Source organism: Pinus tabuliformis, chromosome 7 (genome assembly GCF_031772625.1).
Source record: "Pinus tabuliformis cultivar Carrire ecotype Pingquan chromosome 7, CPIR1, whole genome shotgun sequence".
NCBI classification, from domain to species: Eukaryota; Viridiplantae; Streptophyta; class Pinopsida; order Pinales; family Pinaceae; genus Pinus; species Pinus tabuliformis.
In genome coordinates, this window is record NC_142293.1 from 1,288,130,504 (window position 1) to 1,288,152,881 (window position 22,378).

The 22,378-nt window shown below is 41.9% G+C and overlaps 1 protein-coding gene across 1 annotated transcript in view; it reads right to left on the reverse strand.

Moving 5' to 3' along the window:
- Positions 1 to 611: 611 nt before the first annotated feature.
- The window catches only part of LOC149252209 (SUMO-activating enzyme subunit 1B-1-like), a 313,309-nt gene continuing 291,542 nt past the window's right edge, over positions 612 to 22,378 (reverse strand). The window contains exon 11 of the mRNA XM_089459659.1: positions 612 to 1,082. Within this exon, the coding sequence (XP_089315785.1) occupies positions 969 to 1,082 (114 nt within the window). The 3' untranslated portion in view covers positions 612 to 968. The remainder of the gene's footprint in view (positions 1,083 to 22,378) is intronic.

Below are 22,378 nucleotides of genomic sequence, written 5' to 3' on the forward strand. Positions count from 1 at the left end.
TTACTTTCCTTTAAATAACTTCATAAAATCAAGTTGAATATGATATAGATTTATTATCCACAAATATCTCTAGGGTTTTAGTTAAATCTTCTATGCTATTAGCAACAAAGATACAATTGACATACAATTGAGGATTGACCTACATCAAAGTTCTAAAATTTAGCATATCAATAACTAGTAAAGCTTCTAATACAAGTAAAGGTTGAGACAAATTTTCTTCAATGAAACATTCTGACAAATTTGTCTCAGTGACCCATGTTCACTGTTGTCATGTAGGGCCAGTTCAAAAAGTGAAGCAGTTGAAAAATTAAAGCAAAACAAAATAACAATAGCCCTATTTGTAGAATTTGCCCATCACGTTTACCTAGGCCATATAATAAGCACCTATCTACTGGACATCACTCTTTGCTGATGCTTTGAATAAACTAATCTTATCAGAAAAAAATGCCCAGAATAACTGCTGCACTATAATCTGCAATGTCCTTAATCCAGTTTCTTTCACAGTACTAAATCAATTTGGCACGGAACACAAACTAGTATACTAACCTTTAGCCACAACATAATATATCATATTTACACATTCTGAGAAAAGCATTTTCAAAGATCGAGCATGAGCATAAGTAATGAATCTCTTTTAATGTTAAAATATTATCCAATCTGATGGTTGCTTATGTGAGATTTTGTTCATACTACTGAAAAGTTTGGCATCCTTATTATCAGGTTAAAATGCACACGACCTTGAAATTTGTATTGGTGTCCACCTGCTGATAAGCTTATCTACTATAGAGGTCTACACTGCTTGAATGCAACAGCATGCCTGTTCAATACCATTGCCATGCTCTTTGCATATAATGATGACACAAATATATCATTCACACAGAAAGATACACACATTCTCCTCAATTTGCTTGAAGTGCAGTTCTGCACATGATTTCTATGATATATACTTCTCTAAGAATTTCAGAGCTTCAGCTTTTGTCTTGGTTATATATATCCTCTATTATCCCCTTCCCGTCCATTACATCAAAGAAGAAAAAGTTCTTAATCGGATCACCTTTACATGACATTGCCTTGATGACTTCCTGCTCAGAGAGATGGAGAAAAAGAGTATTAGTACATTCCTTGATTAAAAAACAAGACACTGACAACAATTGTACATTTCTGGATATCTAATGTGTCTTACTCTCAGCAACTGGATTTGGAGAACCTCCCTACAACTCAAAATATGGTATTATGGGGTTTAATAAACAATCAAATTTCCAAAGTCCAGATCAGAGATTTAATGAAGCAGTCAAATCTCCAAAGAAATGGGTATGTGGAAAACAGTGGATCCATGACATTGTAAAATCAGAGGATAAAGAGGCTTATAGAAGATAACTTGAAATGTGATTCTCATATGTGAACATCTCAGGAAATGGGGTTTACAATTGCCTTTGTTGTCAACTGCATGCTTTTAACAATAGGGTATAAAAGCACACATTCTCAAGCCTCACCCAACAGCCACTAGATTATAAATCTGAGTTCCCAGTTTTTTAACATAATGAACAAACATGGATGGATAACTGATCAAAATGAATGTCACGTGGACTTCAATTGAAAAGTGGGTTTACTACTTTCCAGCAATTAATGAGAGCAACATCTTCATTAGGACCATATCGGAAGTAGTGAAAAAGGATACCCTCGTGGTAACTTGGTTACAGAAGATATCTCAGATACTTGATGGTAACAATATGGACTGCTAGCTCCAATCAAAGAGATGCAAAAAGTCCAAATCTAAGTAATTTTGATTTTATTTATTTGATGAAGAGACTTTGGATTTTCAAGTTCAAATCATGTGGAAATGACTCATATTATCACAGACAAAAAATACACCAAAAACAGCATTGCTTGATTTGTTTTCATTAAATATAGAGCGGTTAAGAAGTAAGGTTCAAAAGCATGCTCCCACCATTCTTCTCTTTCCCAGGGTATCACCCTAAAATAAAGAAGCCCAAACCACATTATCACCTGTCTTTAACAGCCAGACGTGTTAAAACAAGTGTTCAATTAAACAAATAACAGAAAGTGGAACCACATAGAGAATTTGAGAGCCTCCAACAGATGTGCTCATATAAGCCTTACAGGTCCAAAGTATAAAAAATCAAACATACAAACGGATTCAAATACAACTAATGAAAGAAAAAATATCCTAAAGAAAACTCAGAGACAATCATATCTACATGTACGATTGAAAATATAATGCATCAAGATGCCAAGAAAGAGACAAGAAGTTGCAAAAGGAAATTTTGAAATTTGTCTTACAGATTATGTATCTAACCATGCAGGCGTTTCAGACTAGAGAATCCTGGGCTTTTATTAGGTATTAGTTTAAGTTGTAAATTTTCAAAATTTGCCAGTAATTTTAATTGAATTGCTTGCCAGTGTTAGAGTTCATTCTCTGCTATTCCGTGCGCTTTTTTCTTATTTTCAAATACAGTACCTAAATCTGCACAATTCTTACTCCATGTATTTACTTGATGCTATAGCACTCATTACTATTTTAGCTCTTATACATATTGCTACTATAGTGACATATGGAATATTTCTTGTGGCATGATTTTGCCTCCAAATTATTGGAAATGCCTATAGAACCCCCCCAAGGGCAAAAACACTGTTCCCGATTTCAGACCCTGAATCTGAAGGTACAAGGCCGTGAAATAACTTTAAAACATTTTTGTGCCATTTCCACAAAAAAAAATACTGTTTCTTAACCCAGAAACACCACCCACATTTTGTAGCCCAGATGAAATGTATCCCTGTTTTTGTGAAACTTTTTAGCCTGCAGGTGAAACGTTTCACAAGCTTTTGATACATTTCAGAGCTGGAAATTGCATTTTGGGCTGTAAAGTGCATTGTCGAGATGACAAAAAACAACTAAAACACCTCCAGTACCTTCAAAACCTGAACCTATAAGAGTGCGTCCTTCTCAACGGTATCTTGAATTTAGCAGCCAGTGCATCTATAGCATGTTGATTTGGGGTAGCATCGGATGTGTTCTAGACACTAAAATTTGTGGAGAGACTAAAGCACATGAGATCTCCAATACCCAGAAAGGGTTTGCGCAGATTCTAAACAGTTTGGGAGATATTAAAATAATTAATATTTTTAATGGAGTCCCCATTAAAAATATTAATGTGAATTAATATAAAACTGTGTTAGAATGGTCCAAAAGTCATGGATCAAGCCAGATCTAATCTTAGCCATTGATTAGGGACTTAATCTCGGCTGTTGATTTGTCAACGAGAAAAGTATAAGAGGAGACTTGAGGGTCACTTGGAGAAAATACTGAGAGAGACCAATCAGTTCAATTTCTGGAGCGGGGTTCGCTGAGAAATTGAACCAATGGTGCGGTGAGCAGTTAGGAGACAGCGAGTACGAAACAGAGAGACGGGATCAGCCACTAGAGATCAACGTAGAGGCAAGAGAGGCAGACGCAGGGCATTTCAGGCAGACGAAGAGGCAGCAGGAGACTGTGTAGTCATTAACTGGACCTGCGTGGGTGACGTAGAGGTCCAGGGCTGACGCAGTCAAGCAGGGGCTGACATAGAGGGTCTGAGAGCCACACAGAGGTCATTTGGGCTGACGTTGGGATTGGGAGAAGTGCTAGAGAATTTTTCTCTCTGTGGGTAAGCCAGTTTGGCACCCTGTTGTACTGAAGAATCGCTGAATAATAAAAACCTCCCTTGCTGCACCGGTTTTCCCACATTGGGTTTTTCCAGGGACTGTTGTCCAAAATAACTGTGTCAATGTGTTGATTCTTGTGCATATGTTTGTTTCTGTATTACGGTGTGATATCTGCAGCAGTATTTATTTTAATGTTTATTGAAGTAATTTCATAAATAACTTATTGTGGAATAAGTAGGAAAAGCAAATTAGTTGCTGCAGTGATAGAATTTTCACATGGTATCAGAGGAAGTAATTAGAGACAGAAAGGGAAAATCAAATATGGGTCGAGACCATGACGCAGAGGCATCCACGTCAGGGGACTCACACAGATTTTCAAAAAGATTGCACAAGAGAAAGAGATTTCGATTTCTCTATGTTGGCTTCTAGGCTGGAAGAAGAAGTGGCGTGTATGACTAGTGTTGCATCATCAGAAGTATGGTATATAGACAGTGGAGCCTCGTGGCATATGACAGGAATCAGGGAGTGTTTCTCAGAATATCGAGAAGAGAAGATGAACTTTCAGATCACCATGGGGAACAAGGCAAAGTGTACTCTAGTAGGGAAGGGTACCATAGTCTTTCAAACAAAATCGGGAGAACGGTTCCATGCTACAAATGTGCTGCATGTACCAGGATTGGGGATGAACTTACTTTCCGTGTCGCAACTACAAGGCAAGGGCTATGACGTCTACTTCATCAAGGAGAAGGTATACGTCAAACACCTGAGCTAGAAAAAGAGAGTGCAGATCGGGATCAAAAGTAATAGGTTGTATAGATTACAACTAGAATCACCAATGGCACTAATAGGCAGTCATGGAGACAAGGACTTGAACGAACTATGGCACAGAAGAATGGGTCACTTGCACCATGGAGCTCTGAGAATTCTCAGGAGCACTGTAACAGGAGTTCCGGATCTAAGTACGGAACGAGATGATGTATGCAGGGGATGTGCTCTAGGAAAGTATGCCAAGGCAGCATTTCCTAGGAGCAAACACAGGGCCAAGAGTGTACTAGGATTGATACACTCAGATATCTGCGGACCTATGTCTGTCAAAGCTCTCAGTGGTGCTGAGTATTTCCTTACCTTCATTGATGACCACTCAAGGAAAACTTGGATTTATTTTCTGAAAACCAAGGATGAGGTTTTCTGTCGATTCAAGGAGTTCAAGGCTCTGGTGGAGAATCTGACTGGGAAGAAAATAAAAGTTTTGCGCTCAGATAATGGTGGAGAATATGTCGATAAGGACTTCACTGATTTTTGCGCTAAGGAGGGCATCAGAAGAGAGTGGACCGCTCCCTACAATCTGAAGCAGAATGGGGTAGCAGAAAGAAAGAACAGGACTATTGTAGAAGCAACTAGGGCCATGATGTATGATTAGGATATGCCAAAATTCCTGTGGGCGGAAGCATGCAACACAGCTGTCTATGTTCAGAACAGGACTCCTCATCGGGCTTTGGGCAAGATTACTCCAGAGAAAGTCTTCACAGGGAAGACACCTGAAGTCAGTCATTTCAAGATATTTGGGAGTTTAGCATATTGCTGCATACCCGAAGAAAAGAGGAAGAAGCTGGATCAGACTGCAAAAAAGGGATATCTAGTGGGATATAGCGAGAACACTAAGGCATACAGAATCTATCTTCCAGGGAGCAGGAAGGTAGTAGTACGACGAGAAGTAAAGTTCATGGAGGACAAGGCTTTCAAAAGATCTCACGAGATGCCTTCCAAGGAGCAGTCGAAAGAGGAACCATTGGTTAAGCCTCTTCAACCAACAGAAGTAAAGAATTCTTCCTCAGATCAGGAAGACTCTCAGGATGAGGAGGAGGAGCGAACAGAAGCACCTGCTGGCAGAGGAAGAACTAGCAGGGAACTTCGTCAGATTCTGCGAGATGCAGAGGAATTCATCGGTGAGCCAAGAAACAATAAGAGGGAGCAAAAACAGCCAAATAGATATCAGGCATTAGTAGCTCAAGATGAAGAGCCTGCCAGTTTCAAGGAGGCAGCTCAACATCAAGTTTGGCTAGATGCGATGGTGGAGGAGTACAACTCCATAATGATGAATGATGTCTGGGAGGTGGTGCCAAGACCTCAAGACAGATCAGTGGTAGGTTCAAGATGGATCTACAAGATCAAATACGCTGCAGACGGTAGTGTTGAAAAATACAAGGCCAAGTTTGTGGCTAAGGGGGATGCAAAAAAGGAAGGGATTGACTATGAGGAGAGCTTCGCCCCAGTAGCCAGGTATACATCTATTAGGACTGTGATATCTCTTGCAGCCCAAATGGGATGGGAGATCCATCAGATGGATGTCAAAACGACATTTCTAAATAGGGTAATAGAAGAAGAGGTATACATTGAACAACTAGAGGGCTTTGAGACTCATGAGAAGAAGTCTCGGGTATGCAGATTGAAGGAAGCCTTGTATGGGCTGAAACAGGAACCGAGAGCATGGTATGGTCGAATAGATGGCTACTTGCAGAAGATGGGATTTGTCAATTGTAACGCAGATCCGAATCTCTACTATCTGGTTGTAGAGAACGAGCCGCTAATCTTAGTATTGTATGTGGATGATCTCTTTCTGACAGGATCATCCAGACTCATTGGGGACTGCAAGAAGAACCTAGCCACAGAATTCAATATGAAGGATTTGGGACGAATGCACTACTTCCTAGGGTTGGAAGTTTGGCAGCAGAAGGGAGAGATCTTCCTTGGGCAAGGGAGGTATGCTACAGAGATCCTGAAAAGATTCGGGATGGAGGACTGTAGACCCATGGCTATGCCAATGATCACCAACTGAACGTTGATGCATCAGAAGACAAGGATGTCGATCCCACCCTATGCAGGCAGCTCATAGGGTCCCTGATGTATCTGGTCAATACCAAGCCAGACATTTGCTACGTTGTCAACACCCTCAGTCAATTCATGGTGGAACCGAAGAGGGCTCACTAGGCAGCAACAAAACACATTCTTAGGTATTTACGGGGAACAATCAACTATGGACTCTTCTACACCAAAGGTAAGGATATCAAGTTGAGTGGATTTACTGATGCAGATTGGGCAGGAAGTTCAGTGGATCGGAAAAGTACCTCTGGGTACTGTTACAACATTTGATCAGGAATGACCTCCTGGTGCAGTAGGAAATAGATGTTCATGGCTCTGAGCTCATCGGAGGCAGAATATATGGTAGCAAGCACAGCTTCGTGTGAGGCCATATGGCTTAGAAAACTGCTTGTGAACCTATTCAGAAGGAATATGGAGGCGACCAGCATCATGTGCGATAATCAGAGTTGCATCAAGCTCTCTGAGAATCCAATGTTTCATGATAGGTCAAACCATATTGATATCCGGTGTTACTTTGTCAGGGACTATGTCCAACGAGGAGCTATACAGTTGAGCTACACTCCCACAGGAGAACAGGTGGCGGACATCCTCACCAAGGCCCTTGGGAAGACAAAGTTTGACTACTTCAGGGAAAAGATGGGGATGGTCAAGAACCCGTTTCAGTAGCAGAAATGGGAGTGATAACAGCATGGAAACAGAGGGAGTTGCAGTGCGGATGCAATGTTGGGAGAAAGCACCAGCAGCAACACGGATGCAGAGGGAGTTATCGTATAGTATGTAGCAGTGCAGGGGATGTTGGGCAGGGAGGCTTAGCATCAGCACAGGGATCAATGCCAGATGATTAGGGTAATACTCAGTGAGGAGTATTACTAGAGCACAGTCCTCGCTAAGAGGGAGTGTTGATTTGGGGTAGCATCAGATGTGCTCTAGCCACGAAAATTTGTGGAGAGACTAAAGCACATGAGATCTCCAATACCCAGAAAGGGTTTGGGCAGATTCTAAACAGTTTGGGAGATATTAAAATAATTAATATTTTTAATGGAGTCCCTAAGTCTAAACTTAGGGAAATTAAAATATTAATGTGAATTAATATAAAACTGTGTTAGAATGGTCCAAAAGTCATGGATCAAGCCAGATCTAATCTTAGTCGTTGATTAGGGACTGTTAATTTTAGGTATGTTCTATGCTTAGAGCAATTTATTTCAATTTTCATAGTTAGCTAAATATCTTTTCCAGATTAGCAATCACATCAGCATTAAAGTAAACTGCAGATAGAACATAAACATAAAACACATAAGACAAGCCAAGACAAGAGAACACAAGATATGGCGCTAGCTAGGGACAAACCCCAATGTGGGGAAACCCTTCGTCAATTCTTCTTATATGTTCTTCAATAGTTCAGCAGAGAGAGAGAGAGATAGTACATTTACAACAGAAGTCAACACTTTCACTTTCTAGATAAGAGAATATATCATCTCTACATGAGATCAGTTGAAGACAAGCTGCTTCAACTGATTCTCCAAGGTGACTCCTTCAGCTATCATTGTGCTGCATCTCGTCCATACGCTACACCTCACCATGCTGCTCCAATCACTGAGCTGCTCTCATCACGAATTTGCACTCAATGCTGCACTCATCATCACAACGTTGGACCTCATGTTGCTGTTGTCACAGTGTCTAGCACTGTCGTACATAGTGCCACTGCTGCACCATGCTTACTGTGCTACTGCTGCTCCTATGTACAACTGCTACACTAATTGCCATTGCTGTTATGACTTGTAGTCTTCCACACAGTCAGGAGATAAGTCTTTTTAGGACTGTAGTTTACCTTGGAGAGCTTTCTCTCATGCCACGCTGCCCTTTGAAGGTGCTGCCCACCCTTGACAGTCTTTAACACAACCTCAGTTGTGTGCTATGGCTTGCAGCCTAGCACAACAACTAGCTGTAACTTTTGACCTTCCCAAATGATACCCAAACAGTCTCTAACAGTAGCGTTGCCTTCCTCATGAACATGGCCAAGCTGACAACACTTACCTGCACTCAAATGCATACTTCTAACCCTTGACAATGGCTCTGTCCATCTCTTATTACAGTAGCATTATACAGCCCTTAGAACAGGTCTGAGGCAGCCTTTCTGGAGGACTGTTCCATCTCTCAAACAACTCCCTCTATCCTCTGCCTTCTAGCAAGATACACAGCCTCCTCTTCAGCCCTTCAGTCTTCCTTTATCACATAGTCACCTACAGCAAACACACTGTCCATTCTTAGTGTTGTGTTAAGACACTTTCTTGCTGCGTTCTAGGGCTACCTGTGCTGCGTCTTAGGGTCTTTACATAGCTGAGTATTAGGGCTCCATTGACAGTGGCTTTAGGCTTCTTTGACTGCGAATATAGAGCTTCTTAGGACAGCGGATTTAGGGCCTCTTGGGACAGCGAATTAGGGCTCCCTGTTTGCTGTGTATTGGAGCTTTCTTGACAGCAAGTAGGACCACCCTTGACAGCGTCCTAGTCTCCTTTATGACTGCGGATTAGGGACTCCCTTTAGCTGTGTTTTGGAGCTCTCTTTACAACAGATTAGGGCCTCTCTTTAAGTGTAGATTAAGGCACCTTTGACCTGCGGCTAGGGCACTTTAGGACTGCGCATTAGGGCTTCTCCTTCAGTTGTGTATAGGCCTCCTTCACTGTGGCTAGATCTCCCTATTTGGACAGCGGCTAGGCTTCCTCCTTGAGCTGCAAATATGTCTCCCTCTTGACAGCGTATAGGGGTTTCTTAGAGTTGCGTATAGGTCTCCTCTTACCTGTGAATAGGTCTCCTCATAAGACTGTGGCTAGGGCTCTTTAGTTCACTGTGTCTAGGGCTCTCTTAGAAGACCCTTTCCACTACGTCCTCCTTGAGAGAGGACAACCCAAACAAGTGGAGAGGAGAGATCAAGGGAGATGAGTGTGTGAGGAATGACTCTCAAGTCATCTCCTTTTATACTAAAATGTTGAGCACTTGTGGGGTTTATTTGGTTGCTGGCCGACCTTGACGAATTGTCCCATAACACAAATAAATTCATATCTTCATGAATACTTATCGGAATCGGATGATCTTTAGATCAATCCTACACCTCTCAATGAAAGGGACCCAAGCAAAATATCAGCTGCCATTAATAAGATAACCCACATGGAGTTTGTCCCTAGTTGCCAATTTTAACAGGGGCTTAATCTCGGTTGTTGATTTGTCAATGAGAAAAGTATAAGAAGAGGCTTGAGGGTCACTTGGAGAAAATACTGAGGGAGACCAATCAGTTCAATTTTTGAGCAAGGTTAGCTGAGAAATTGAACCAGTGGTCTGGTGAGCAGTCAAAAGACAACAAGTACGGAACAGAGAGACATGATCAGCCACTGGCCCACTAGAGATTAGGGCAGAGGCAAGAGAGGCAGACGCAGAGGCAGTAGGAGATTGCGCAGTCATTAACTAGGCCTGCGTGGGTGACGCAGAGAGGTCCAGGGCTGACGCAGAGAGTCTGAGAGCCACGCAGAGGTCAATCAAGCTGGCGTTAGGATTGGGAGAAGTGTTGGAGAATTTTTCTCTTTGTGGGTAAGCCAGTTTGGCACCCTGTTGTACTGAAGAATTGCTGAATAATAAAAACCTCCCTTGCTGCACCGGTTTTCCCACATTGGGTTTTTCCGGGGACTGTTGTCCAAAATAATTGTGTCAATGTGTTGATTCTTGTGCATATGTTTGTTTCTGTATTACAGTGTGATATCTGCAGCAGTATTTATTTTAATGTTTATTGAAGTAATTTCATAAATAACTTATTGTGGAATAAGTAGGAAAAGTAAATCAGTTGCTGCAGTGATAGAATTTTCACATAGCAGGCATGTTCTATAGCCAGTCCCTCACCCTCTATTATGCATGAAAAAATTGTTCTGGGAAGCACCACCTTAGGCATGAGGCTACAGAACTTATAGGATAATTAGTTGGTATGACATGTGCTATGCCTATAGCAGGAGGAAACCCCAGCTAATTTAAAAGGAAATATTTTGCAGAGGTTTTAAGGAATTTATTCCATATAAACAGTAGCTACAACTGTGGGAATCAATGACACATGGAATATGATGCCATATAAGGGACCAAGTGCAACTATTTGTAGTGGTTTAAGACTAATAACTAGAGATGTTTTGGATTGTTCTTCGGATTTTATGGAAGTGTCATTGTGAGGTTATTTTCAATAACTCAATTTTTTCTTGTTTCTTTCGAAGAGAGGTTGTATGGGTTGAAGCTGCAAATCAGGGATTTTAATATGCCACACTTAAAAGATGCCAGTGGTTGTTCCATTAAGGTATGCTCTGATTTGAAGGTTCTCTCGTTTCGCTGTTTGTTTATTGTATTTTTTGTGTCTCTAGTTAATATAAGAAGAATTTTTCAAACAAAATATTACTGCACATGTTTTGAAAATGATATTTTTTGAAAAGGACACCAATGTACTATCAGTTCAGCAGACTGAAAACGCTGCAAAGAGAACAAGTTCCACTTCAGCATTTGCACACGCCTATCTCCTGGGGATATCAACCAGTGGGAATTTCCTTCCAAAGAATTGCTTGCAAAAAGCTGCCCAATAATGTGGAAAGATTTAAATGGATATGACCCAGACAGACTGGCAAGGGTGGAAGAGGTTCTTGGCATGTAGGTTGAGAAAAGTTTGACAATTGTCAAGCCATAAAAGAAATTACAGCATAGTGTGATCAACACTAGGAAGTGTGAGGAACCCTGCAATGTAACAGATTTTAGCATTTACATATACAAATGGGAAAAGATCCCTTTGTGAATAAATTGTTTGCCACACCTGCTATCATGCTTGTGGATATTACTTTTACATATATTCAACAGCAAGTCATTTGAAATTTATGTACATTAATTTTTAAATGTTTACCTTGTACAGCTTTGAGCTTGCATAGTATGATAAATGCTATTAGACAGTAGATATGATGATTCACAATGACAAAGTTTTAGGCTTCTAAATCTGATTGATGAATGGCTATATGAATTTTGTCTCGTGGTCGTTTTGCATACATATATTTCTTTTTTGCAAACTCCACAAAGGTCTTAGGATCCATGCCCATCAGGTTCTTTGGGGTTGCTAGTGGCTTCTACGGTTGATGGTTATTCTGCCATCCATATGGAAATTCTGAGAAAGATGGGGGAGGTTCTCCAACAAGATATTTCATTTATATATATATATAGGGTTACTAGTGGCCTTTGTGGTTGGCAGTTGATCTGCCATCCATCCAGAAATTCAGAGGAATATCAGGGATGTTCTCTGCGAATATATTTCTTTCGAATGGAGTATATTTATTTGCCCATTCAGTGAGCTCAATGGTTCAAACAGATTGTTTGAAGGAAGAGTCTGTTTCAAGGTTTCCGATTCTAGTCTGGCTGAGGCTCAAGTCTGGTTGAATCCTATGAGGTTAACAACTGCTATTGTAGCTGGCAGTTGAGATGCCCTCCATCTAGATATTGTGAGAAAGGTGGGGGAGGGGGACGTGGCGGCGGGGATCCCACGACGCTTTTCCTTAGAGAAAAGGCATATGTTATCCATTTCCCCACTGAATTGTATTCGGCTTTCTTGAAAATATGCAATAAGCAAACTATATGTACATGTCAGTATGAATGTAAAGCAAGCAATCAAGAAAAGGGAACCAACAACTGAACTTCTACAAAGTTAGGGGCTGATTAGCTGTCCCATGCAGTAAGGGCAAGTTAAGATTCAATTAAGAGTTTTATTATTAGTTTTAAAATAGTTTATTAAGTAACCTAAATATGGCATTAATAAATATTTATGGCTTGCATGTCATTTTAAGTCACCTGACACAGGACACAAAAATACGAATATTTGACATGTGACATGGCAACCTCCCAGAACATGACAGGGAGGACATGTTATATATATATATATATATATTCTCATTCAATTTAGAAACTAAAACATGTACATGATGATGATACAAATTCAATCATACATTATGCATACAATCATGATTCATCAATGATACAACTAGTACTTACTACTACATCAATGACAATAAATTGACAAACACAAGAAATTAACCATAAACTGCAGTTTTCTCATTAAGTCATCAAAATCAAAATGTATTACATAGATATTGAGTCTTAACTCATTGAGTCACAAATACTATATGTGGGAATGCCAATGGCAAATAACAAATACTAAACAGGGTAGATACTAGAACTGTAGATCAGGATGGAAGAATCTCATAGGCTATAGCTCATCAACATCAAAATCAGCATCACTACCACCACTGCTCTCTTCTGCATCCTCCTTCTCTGTATCCAATATAATCTTTGCATCTGTTGGTGTGGAGGATGACCACTCAAGAGTATTATCAACATCAAAAGTGATAGGCTCTAGCACTGGCCCATTAAGATCAAAGTTGGCCAATGCCAACTCAACACTGTTGTCCAAACCCATACATCAGGAAACATCGCACATCTTTGTCTTTCCCTTCAACCACTCCTCCCTCTACCTATAAATAAGACGAAGGTTGGTGTGCACATGCACCATTGTCTCTACCCTAGATTGCTCAAGCTTGCTCTTCTTCAAACCATACAGATTCCTACATGTGCTCCAATTCCTCTCGCAACAAGAGGATGAATTAACCTTAGAGAGGAGCCTCACGGCTAATTGTTGTAAAGGAGGGCATGTTGCCCCATGAGTTGCCCACCAAGCATAGGGCTTCTTAACCCCCTGTCTCTAATCACATCATAGCCTGCAAATCTCCCAGTGCTAGTGAAAATCTTTGCAAAGGCATCCTCCACCTCATCAAGGGATGCTCTATCCTAAAATATTTGTCTCAATGCATCCTTCCTCCCCTATGAAATCTCACCATCCATGTGAGGAGGGAATCTGCATGAAGGTCCACCATTGAGCCACTCATTGTTGTAGTATTTTGGATTCAATGAGTGAGCCAAGCAATGCAAAGGTGTGCAATTCTTGTCCCACTTGTTGACAAGAATATCTTGTATGATGGTGAAGAAGGCCTCCACTGATGTCTCATACTCAAGGCACTCATTCTGAAAAATAATGGTCCTCATAGACTCAATCATGTAATCCCATCCCTCATAAACCTCTCTTAGGATGGGTTGGTCTGTGTCTACAAATCGTAATAAACCAATGATAGGGTCCATGATCTTAATAGTAATATCAACTCTCTCCCACCAAACATCATCTAACACTATATCCTTGACTCTTTTTGAGGTTGCTTGATCTGTCTTTCTCCAAAAATAACAAAACTCTGAAATAACCATGACCCCAAGATCGGTCTTGACCTCCCTCGACCTCTTTAGCATGATGAATGTAGAGGCAAACCATGTATCTGCAACCTTCAACAATGATAGATGTGTGTACTCTTTGTATATTGTGAGGGCATTGGTATGATTATGTATAAAGTTATGGATATGTTGTCCATCCACAATAAGATTTCCAATCCATGGCAAATCAGAAGCAATAGATTTAAGTGCTAAATTGAAAGAATGGACAATGCAAGGTGTCCAAAATATTCATTGATATTTAGCTTTCACAATCATGCCATCAACTTTGCAAACAAGTGCATTATTTGTAATGATTTACACACAAGAATCAACACATACATCTTAAAAACTAAATATAACTACTCTAACTTACTAGGATCAAGGAGGTTTTGAAAAAACTTCAGGATGAAGCTCCGGTATGAACCGCTGTGGGAGCACGGCTAGGGTTTGTAACAGCCCTGACTGTAGAACCCACAGCTGCACACCGCCATCTCCCTTGCTGCGTTTTCATCATCACCATCATGGTTGGCTCGATTCCCCCTTCGATTTCGCTGTCATCTATCTCCACGATCTGTTTCTTTCGTTGTCCCCGGGATTGACTACAACATGTCGGATATGGATGAGGACATGGTCGATTATTTGGTGGACCCTAATCCCTACGAGCCCATCTAGTCGAGCCTTAACGATTTGTCGGAGGTAACGGTTGCTCGATTCCTGGGAACGCCATATCCGTTGCACATTGATTTTTTGCCTGCCCGTTCCGATCCCGGCCCTTCCATGCCCTGTTTTCCGTTCACCACACTCTCTATTGCCTCTCTGGGCCTTGACTGCCCTCCCCTTTCTTCGGCTATGCTTCACCTTCTTGCTACTTGCTCCCCCTCATTTGACTCTCTGCCACCGGTTTCATCGCCCCATCTGCCCTCCTCTGCCCTCCCCACCTCGGTAGGGTTTGTTCCTGCAACGGATTTCTCTCCTCTCCAGCCAGATTCCCCCCCTTTCCCTCACACCGCGACAGAGCCCAGGCTATCTACCTCCCCATCTGGATGTTTCGACGTGTCGACGGTGAACCCTCGATCCAGTAACCCTTTATCTCAGCAAGACATCTCGGGTGCACAGGACCACCCGACGGCCCCTCGCTCTGGTAAGGTCAAGAAATTGAAGTGTGTCAAAGCCTCCTGTAAGGATCTGTCCCTCAGTTTCGGTGAGGGGGTGCAAATGGGGGAAGTTGTGGATACGGAAAACAAGGTTTTAGTTGGCAGAGTCAGAGGTAGAGCGTATTCAACTGCTCGTCTGCACCTCTGGGTCATGGAAATTTGGGGGAATATCTTCAAGGAGCTCCCGACTGTTACTACCCTAGCTCGGGGATGGTTCGCACTCAGCTTTCAGAGGGAGGAATATACCTCTTGGGTACTCTCGCGGTATTGGCATATCGAGATGGCTCCTGTATTGCTCAAGAGATGGAGCCCATTATTCGATCCTAAGCGGGAACAATTAGGCGCAGGTTGCCTGGGCTACCCCTCCACTTCTGGTCCGAGGATATCTTCACTTGCATTGGGAATGCACTTGGCACCTTCCTAGACTACGACAAGTCTTATGCTACTTCAGGCAATAAATCAATGGCTCGCATTTTGGTATACCTAGATACCAGAGAGGGTTTGGAGGAGAAGATTACATTACATTGGAAAAGATTCACGCGTATACAAATTCTGGACTATGAGGGGGTGCCTTTCAGATGCAGAAGGTGTCATAAGGTTGGTCATCTTTATAAAGAATGCCCTCTGGTTTTCTCTGTCGCCTCCCCCTCCAAAGTCATGGGTGATGTTGTTCCTACTGCACCTTCATCTGCTGAAGGCCAGACACCTCGGTCACAGGGTCCTAAGACAACAGAGTGCGGATCAACTCAGGTGCCATCTTCGGCCTCTCCCCGACCTCCCTCCCCGCCTATAACGAGATCCAGGGCGGCAGCTGCGGCCGCTCACTCATCAGGTACTCCTCCTCCCCTCTGCTCTATATCTTCTATTTCTTTAACTTGTTCTGCACAACACTTGCATGTTGCATATGCATCCATACCTTGCATTTCTTCATCTGCTATTACCTGTCCATTGGAACTCCACCATCCATCTATCTCGACCACTCTACCATCTATTCCTGGGTTGGCTTACACATCCTCATCCCCGGATCTTTCAACCACCTCTGGACATTCACACTCATACAATCTTCGATCCCGAGTTTCACACCCTCCTGAGCATGTCGGGATTGGGTTGATCTCCCCTCCTAAAATTTCCAAGAGCACCAGGGGCCGACACTCTTTCATTTCAAAAGCAATCATGCAGGCTGGGGTGGAAGTGGCTCATGGCAGACAATCCACACTTGACATGGTACTTAGAGCATCGAACACCCTCCCACAGTCCCCCCCATGAAGTGGATCTCCTTTAATTGCAGAGGGTTGGCTAGCCCTCCTAAAAAACTAGCCCTCAGAAGACTATTAGACTCTGAGCCTATCGATATCATTTTCCTTCAAGAAACCCTTGGCATGGCTGATCAGGTTATCCTTGTCATGCAATCTCTGAAGTCAAGCTAGACTTTCCATGCACTTGATGTCATTGGTAGATCTGGGGGCATTGCCCTGGGCATTAATCCTCGCACTATCAAAATCAGTGCTTCTTGGGGGGGGGGGGGGGGGGTTGGTTTCATTGGTATGGACATTTTCTCCTCGAAGCTAGGCATGGACTTCAGAATTATCAATGTATATGCTCCCTGTCATAATAGAGCTAAGTTTTGGAACCATCTCCTCAACTTATCTCTAGCCAACTCCAACAATCTTATTCTGGGTGGGGACCTGAATTTCTCTATTGGATATGGGGAATCTTGGGGAAGCAATGCCCAACTGGATCCTCTATCGGACACTATGGAACACCTTTTGGAGCAACACCATCTGATTGATATACCCATGAATAAATTTCAACCTACCTGGCGCAACAGAAGAACTGGAGATGCATCACTGGCCAGGCGTTTGGATCGTTTCCTCATCAAGGAACATCTGGTAAGATCCCTGTCTAATTATAGACAGTGGGTGGGATCTGGTGGCATATCTGATCACTCACCTATTTTCCTTGAGCTGTCGGGCCCCTTCCAGAAGCCTAGGGCTCCTTTTAAATTCAATTCTACTTGGTTGAAGGACCCTAATTACATCAATTTGGTCAATGATTACTGGCGTACTCATCCACCTGCTCAGGGGAGAACCATTGCAGAAGGATTATGTCACAATCTCCTTGAGATAAAGAGCTTATCTATCAAATGGGCTAAGGATAAGAGAGACCAGGATGATCAGACCCTCAGCAACATTGAGACCAAGTTGGTTGATCTCTTGGATGAGCAGGGTCGAGGGTTTACATCTGATGAAGCAAAAACAATTCTCGTTGATTTGGAGACTCAGAGATCCAAGATCCTCAAAGATCGGGAGGAAACTTGGCGCCTTAGGAGTCGGGCTATTTGGTTACAGGATGGAGATGATAATACCAAATTTTTTCACAATTATGCGAAGGGGAGAAGGGCCAGCAACACTATTTGGAAAATGCCAACTGAGGATGGCCATTTCGCCCAATCTTTTCACCAATTGGCACATTTGGGCAATTCACATTTTCAGAGACTATTCAAGGCCCCCCCTGGAGCCACTCTTGCCGAAATTGTTTGAATTGCTGGGCTCTTCCCTCAGTTTGTTGACCCAGATGAGGAAGAGGATCTCATAAAACCTGTTACTATGGGGGAATTGGAAAGCACACTAAAATGGTTCAAAAAGGACAAAAGCCTAGGTCCGGATGGTTGGCCTGTTGAATTTTACTTAGCCTTTTTTGATACCATTGGACAAGACCTCCTAAAGGTGGTGGAGGATTGTAGGCTATCTGGACGCATGTATGAGGCTATCAACTCTACCTTCATCGCACTCATTCCCAAAGTGGACTCTCCACTTTCATTCAATGATTTTAGACCTATATCTCTTTGCAACTGCCTCTACAAGATCATTGCCAAGATTATTGCTAACCGCCTTAAGCCTATTTTATCTAATCATATCTCGCCTGAACAATTTGCATTCTTGCATAACCGACAAATTCATGAGGCTATTGGCACCGCACAGGAGGCCCTCCATTCCATTAAGATCAAGCAGCTCAAAGGTGCCATCCTCAAAATCGATCTTTCCAAGGCCTTTGATCGGGTTAGATGGCTTTACTTAAGAATGCTTCTCACCCATTTAGGCTTCCCACTCTCTTTCATCAAATGGATCATGTGCTGCATCACTACCGTATCATTCAGTGTCCTGATCAACGGCTCTGCCTCCAACTCTTTTCATGCAGAACGCGGTCTCAGACAAGGTTGCCCTCTTTCCCCGCTCCTCTTTCTCCTTGTCATGGAAGGACTTAGTAGATTAATATCCCTGGCTAAAAGGGAGGGGCGATTACAGGGTCTCAAAATTACTGACTAGTGCACTCTTACCCACCTCCTTTTTGTTGATGACGTGCTCATATTTCTCAATGGAGGCATTTGGGATACCACTGTTTTCTATGACATTTTGTTGCTTTTTTCATCTACCACTGGTATGGAACCTAACAGGTTGAAATCCACTATCACTCTCTCATCTTGCACTCCACAGGAAGCTCGGAATGCACTACAGAAATTTCCATTTCAGAGCCTTCGATTGGAAGATGGGCTCAAATATCTTGGGTTCTGAATCAAACCCCATTGTTACAAAATTGCGAACTGGATATGGCTTGTGGCCAAGGTTGAAAAGAGATTACACAACTGGAACCACAGGTTTTTATCCAGAGCAAGCCGATTAGTTCTTATTAAATCGGTCTTGGAGGCTACCCGGTGTATTGGATGTCTTTGGCATGGATTCCCAAAGGAATTCTTTCTCGGATACAAAAACTTTGCTGCAGATTCCTTTGGAATGGATACAAGGAAGGGAAACCATTTGCTTGGGTGGGATGGAGACACATTGCAATCCCAAAGAAATGGGGAGGATGGGGCTTGAAAGACCTTCCCTCTTTCGCTCATGCACTTGCCGCAAAGATGGGATGGCTTATTCTTACCTCTCACAGCCTTTGGACCGAGGTGGTACACTATAAATATATATGGCCTTACCAGCTTATGGATTGGATCCGTCTACCTACATGGCAAAGATCTGGTATATCTATGATCTGGCGAGTTGTCTTACATACTCTGCCCACTATCAGAAATGGACTTACTTGGCGAATTAGAGATGGCTCATCTGTGCATATTGGCATAGACCCCTAGACTGGATGTGGCAACATGTACCGACTTCCTCCCGACCTCATTCAATTTCTCAAGAACAGAGATATCCTCATGATCGCCAACATTGTTGATTCAGAGAACACTTCCATATTTGTACAAGCATGGAAATCAGCTGACCTACTAGGTATACCTGTACAGTGGCATCAAGCTTGGGCAGGATATATCACTGCGCTGTCAGAATCTCATGTTCGCATTAAGGAGGGTGTTGATGAACTTATTTGGGCCCCTGCTGGGCATGGTGCATACACTCCTAAAGAAGGTTATCCTATCATACATGCTACCCATATGCCGCCTGCGCTTATGGATTGGTGGCGAACACTTTGGAAGCTCAAAGCTCCTCCCCAAACCAAACTGTTTATGTGGAATGTCTTAATGAACAAGACACCAACCGGGGGTAATCTGATGAAAAGATCCTTCTTTGGCCCCTCTTGGTGTGTACTATGTCATCAAGCAGAGGAAACAAATGATCACCTCTTTCTCCATTGCCCTACGGTGATCTATATATGGGAACAAGTTCTATCAACATTGTCCATTTCCATCAGATGGCACGGACAAAATACTTTGGAGGCCTGGAATCATTGGAGGGAGGGGTCCTTGAACCAGAAAATTCACTGCCTTCCTTTGATTATTTGCTGGACCATCTAGCTGAATAGGAACGACTTCATCTTCAGAGACAGAGTGGCTCACTGGCCATCATCTATTGCCCAGATTATTAATGCCTATCATGATATCCCAGAAGATGATCCCACACCTCCTGGCTGCGTTGTGACACCAGAAGTCATTGACCGTAATCTCTCTTGGGCATACTTTGATGGTGTTGCACAAGAACAAGGATGTGGGGGGTATATTATTGCATAAATCTGAAAATCATTATTTCCGAATCCAAATGGGCTTGGGGATTGGCACTAACAATTACGCAAAATTGATCTCTCTTAGACATCTCCTCCATTTTGCACTTGCACATGAATGCAGGCATATTCAGATATTTGGAGACTCTAAAATCATCATAAACTGGTTCAATAACTCATCTGCATGTCATATGCACTCACTCATAAACATATTGGATGATGTCATGCTCTTAAAAGCACAATTTACTTATATTTCTTGTCAACATATTTACAGGGAGCGTAATATGGTTGCCGACCAGCTTTCCAAGGCGGCCACAGTCCAGCCCAAGGGATTGTGGATAATACAGGAGCAGCAGGGAGCTGATCACTTCCAATATTATCATCGGCCTTATATAGATCAGTTCTACCAGCGGGCCAATAGGCCCTAATTTTTGCAGTATATAGCAGTGATTTCTATCAGAACTTGGTTTATATTTTGTATATATTTTTTCCATGAACAGCTACAGTATATATTTTTTCCATGAACAGCTACAGTATACCCTACGTGGTAATTTTGTACAGACTTATATTTTTTGATGGCTACGACCAACTTACAACATATGCCATACAGGCATCTACAACATGTAATTTTCTAAATTAATAGAAAATTGTGATTTTTCCCTAGGAAAAAAGCACATACATCTTCAATAACTTTAATGAACAATTCACCTATATATTGTGCATCCTTGTATTTTCCAAGAGCATTCATTGCTTTCAAGAAAAGTGGTCCATTCAAGGAAGACACCATGAAGTGATGAGTGGATGGTGCACTGCATCCTTCCATCCCATAAAACAATACCAACCCCAGATATTGGCCATGCTAACTTAATAGGTGTTGACCTCTACTGGTCAACTACCCATGCAGTGCACCCCGTTTTTCTTGACAGAAAGAAGCAACACCTGATCAGCATGTCCGTGCCATCCTGCCATCATCAGCAGCTTGATCTTTTTGATTGTAAACCCAGTCTGCATGTGTTAATTGTAAATAATCTTAGCAGACATGAGTCATGTATGTAATTTGCCTAGGTGGACCTAACTTTCTGATGATAATCTACGTCCCGGAAGGTTTTTCGTCTCACCGATCCACGGATCGGCAGAGTTTTCCTTCAAACCTGACCCCAAAGCCGGGATTGATTTTGTCATTAGAACTTTAGGAGAATCCTAGTGTGTTGATCTGCTAGATTATCGTTGTGTCGCAGAGCTGGGTGTTTTGTGAGAATCTGTATTAAATGGGTTTGTCCCTTGAGATGTAAGTTGTAAAAGTCATGATGTAATGTGTCTTGAGGGTCGAAAAGTGTTCTAAATCCCCTCATGAGTCCTAAGTCCTAGGTCCTAGGTGATGTTTCCGAAGGCTTAGTTCGATGATCCATTTTAAAATGAATTAAAAAATTAAAAAATGAATAAAAATAATAAAATAATAAAATAAATTAAAAAAATTAAATAAATAAAAAATAAAGCAAAAAACCCTAACTAATAAAATAATAATATTTTAAGTGAATAAATCGACGGATGAGATCAAGAGATATCTTGATCCTCATCAACGGTCGAGATCATTTCTACATGGATCAATCGAACTAGCCGTTGGATCATTGCCTTTAAATAGGGTGCTAGGAGTCATTTTCAATTGATTCGATCTGTGAGTCTAAGACCGAAGAAGCTCTCTTGTAAATCTGTTTCTGGTTAATAAAAGAAGACTTTGGGGTCCATATCTTGCTGGTGTTACTCTCTTGAAATGCTGTGAGATTGTTTAATTTTCTGCATATGTTATTTTCAGCCGTTAATAATAGCTTTTTGTAGAGTATTGTGAGCACAGGTATCTTGTTCACTTGCTAGGGTTTGGGTGCTGTTAGGGTTTCTGAAGTAATGGCAGGTATCTCCATTACTTCCTGAGATCTAGCAGCATTTTTGCCCTTTTTATTGACAGTTGTTTTGAGCTGTGCAGAAAACATCATTGAAGGAAATTTTGTGGGCGTTCGGGGAAGTTCTCGGCTGAACCAGCCAACTCCCGCAAGCATTTTGTGTTGAGCCCAGTTGGATTTGATTCTGGGTCTATCATTCGGTTTATTTTTTTAAATTTGCATGAGGGATTTTCTGAAGTTCTTCACAGTGAAAATCTGAGAATCTTTATTTCTTTAAAATATTTCTGTGCCTATTGCTGAAATCTGGCTGTTAAGGGGCCAAATCTGTAAATTATTTGGCTGATCTAGGATTTTAATATTTTTTTTTTTGCTTAATGCAGTTTTGATTAGGGCTTTTGTTTTCTGCTCTCCAGGGTTATCATTGCACTGACTAGGGTTTTTGCAGGCTCATGTACTTCTGATCTG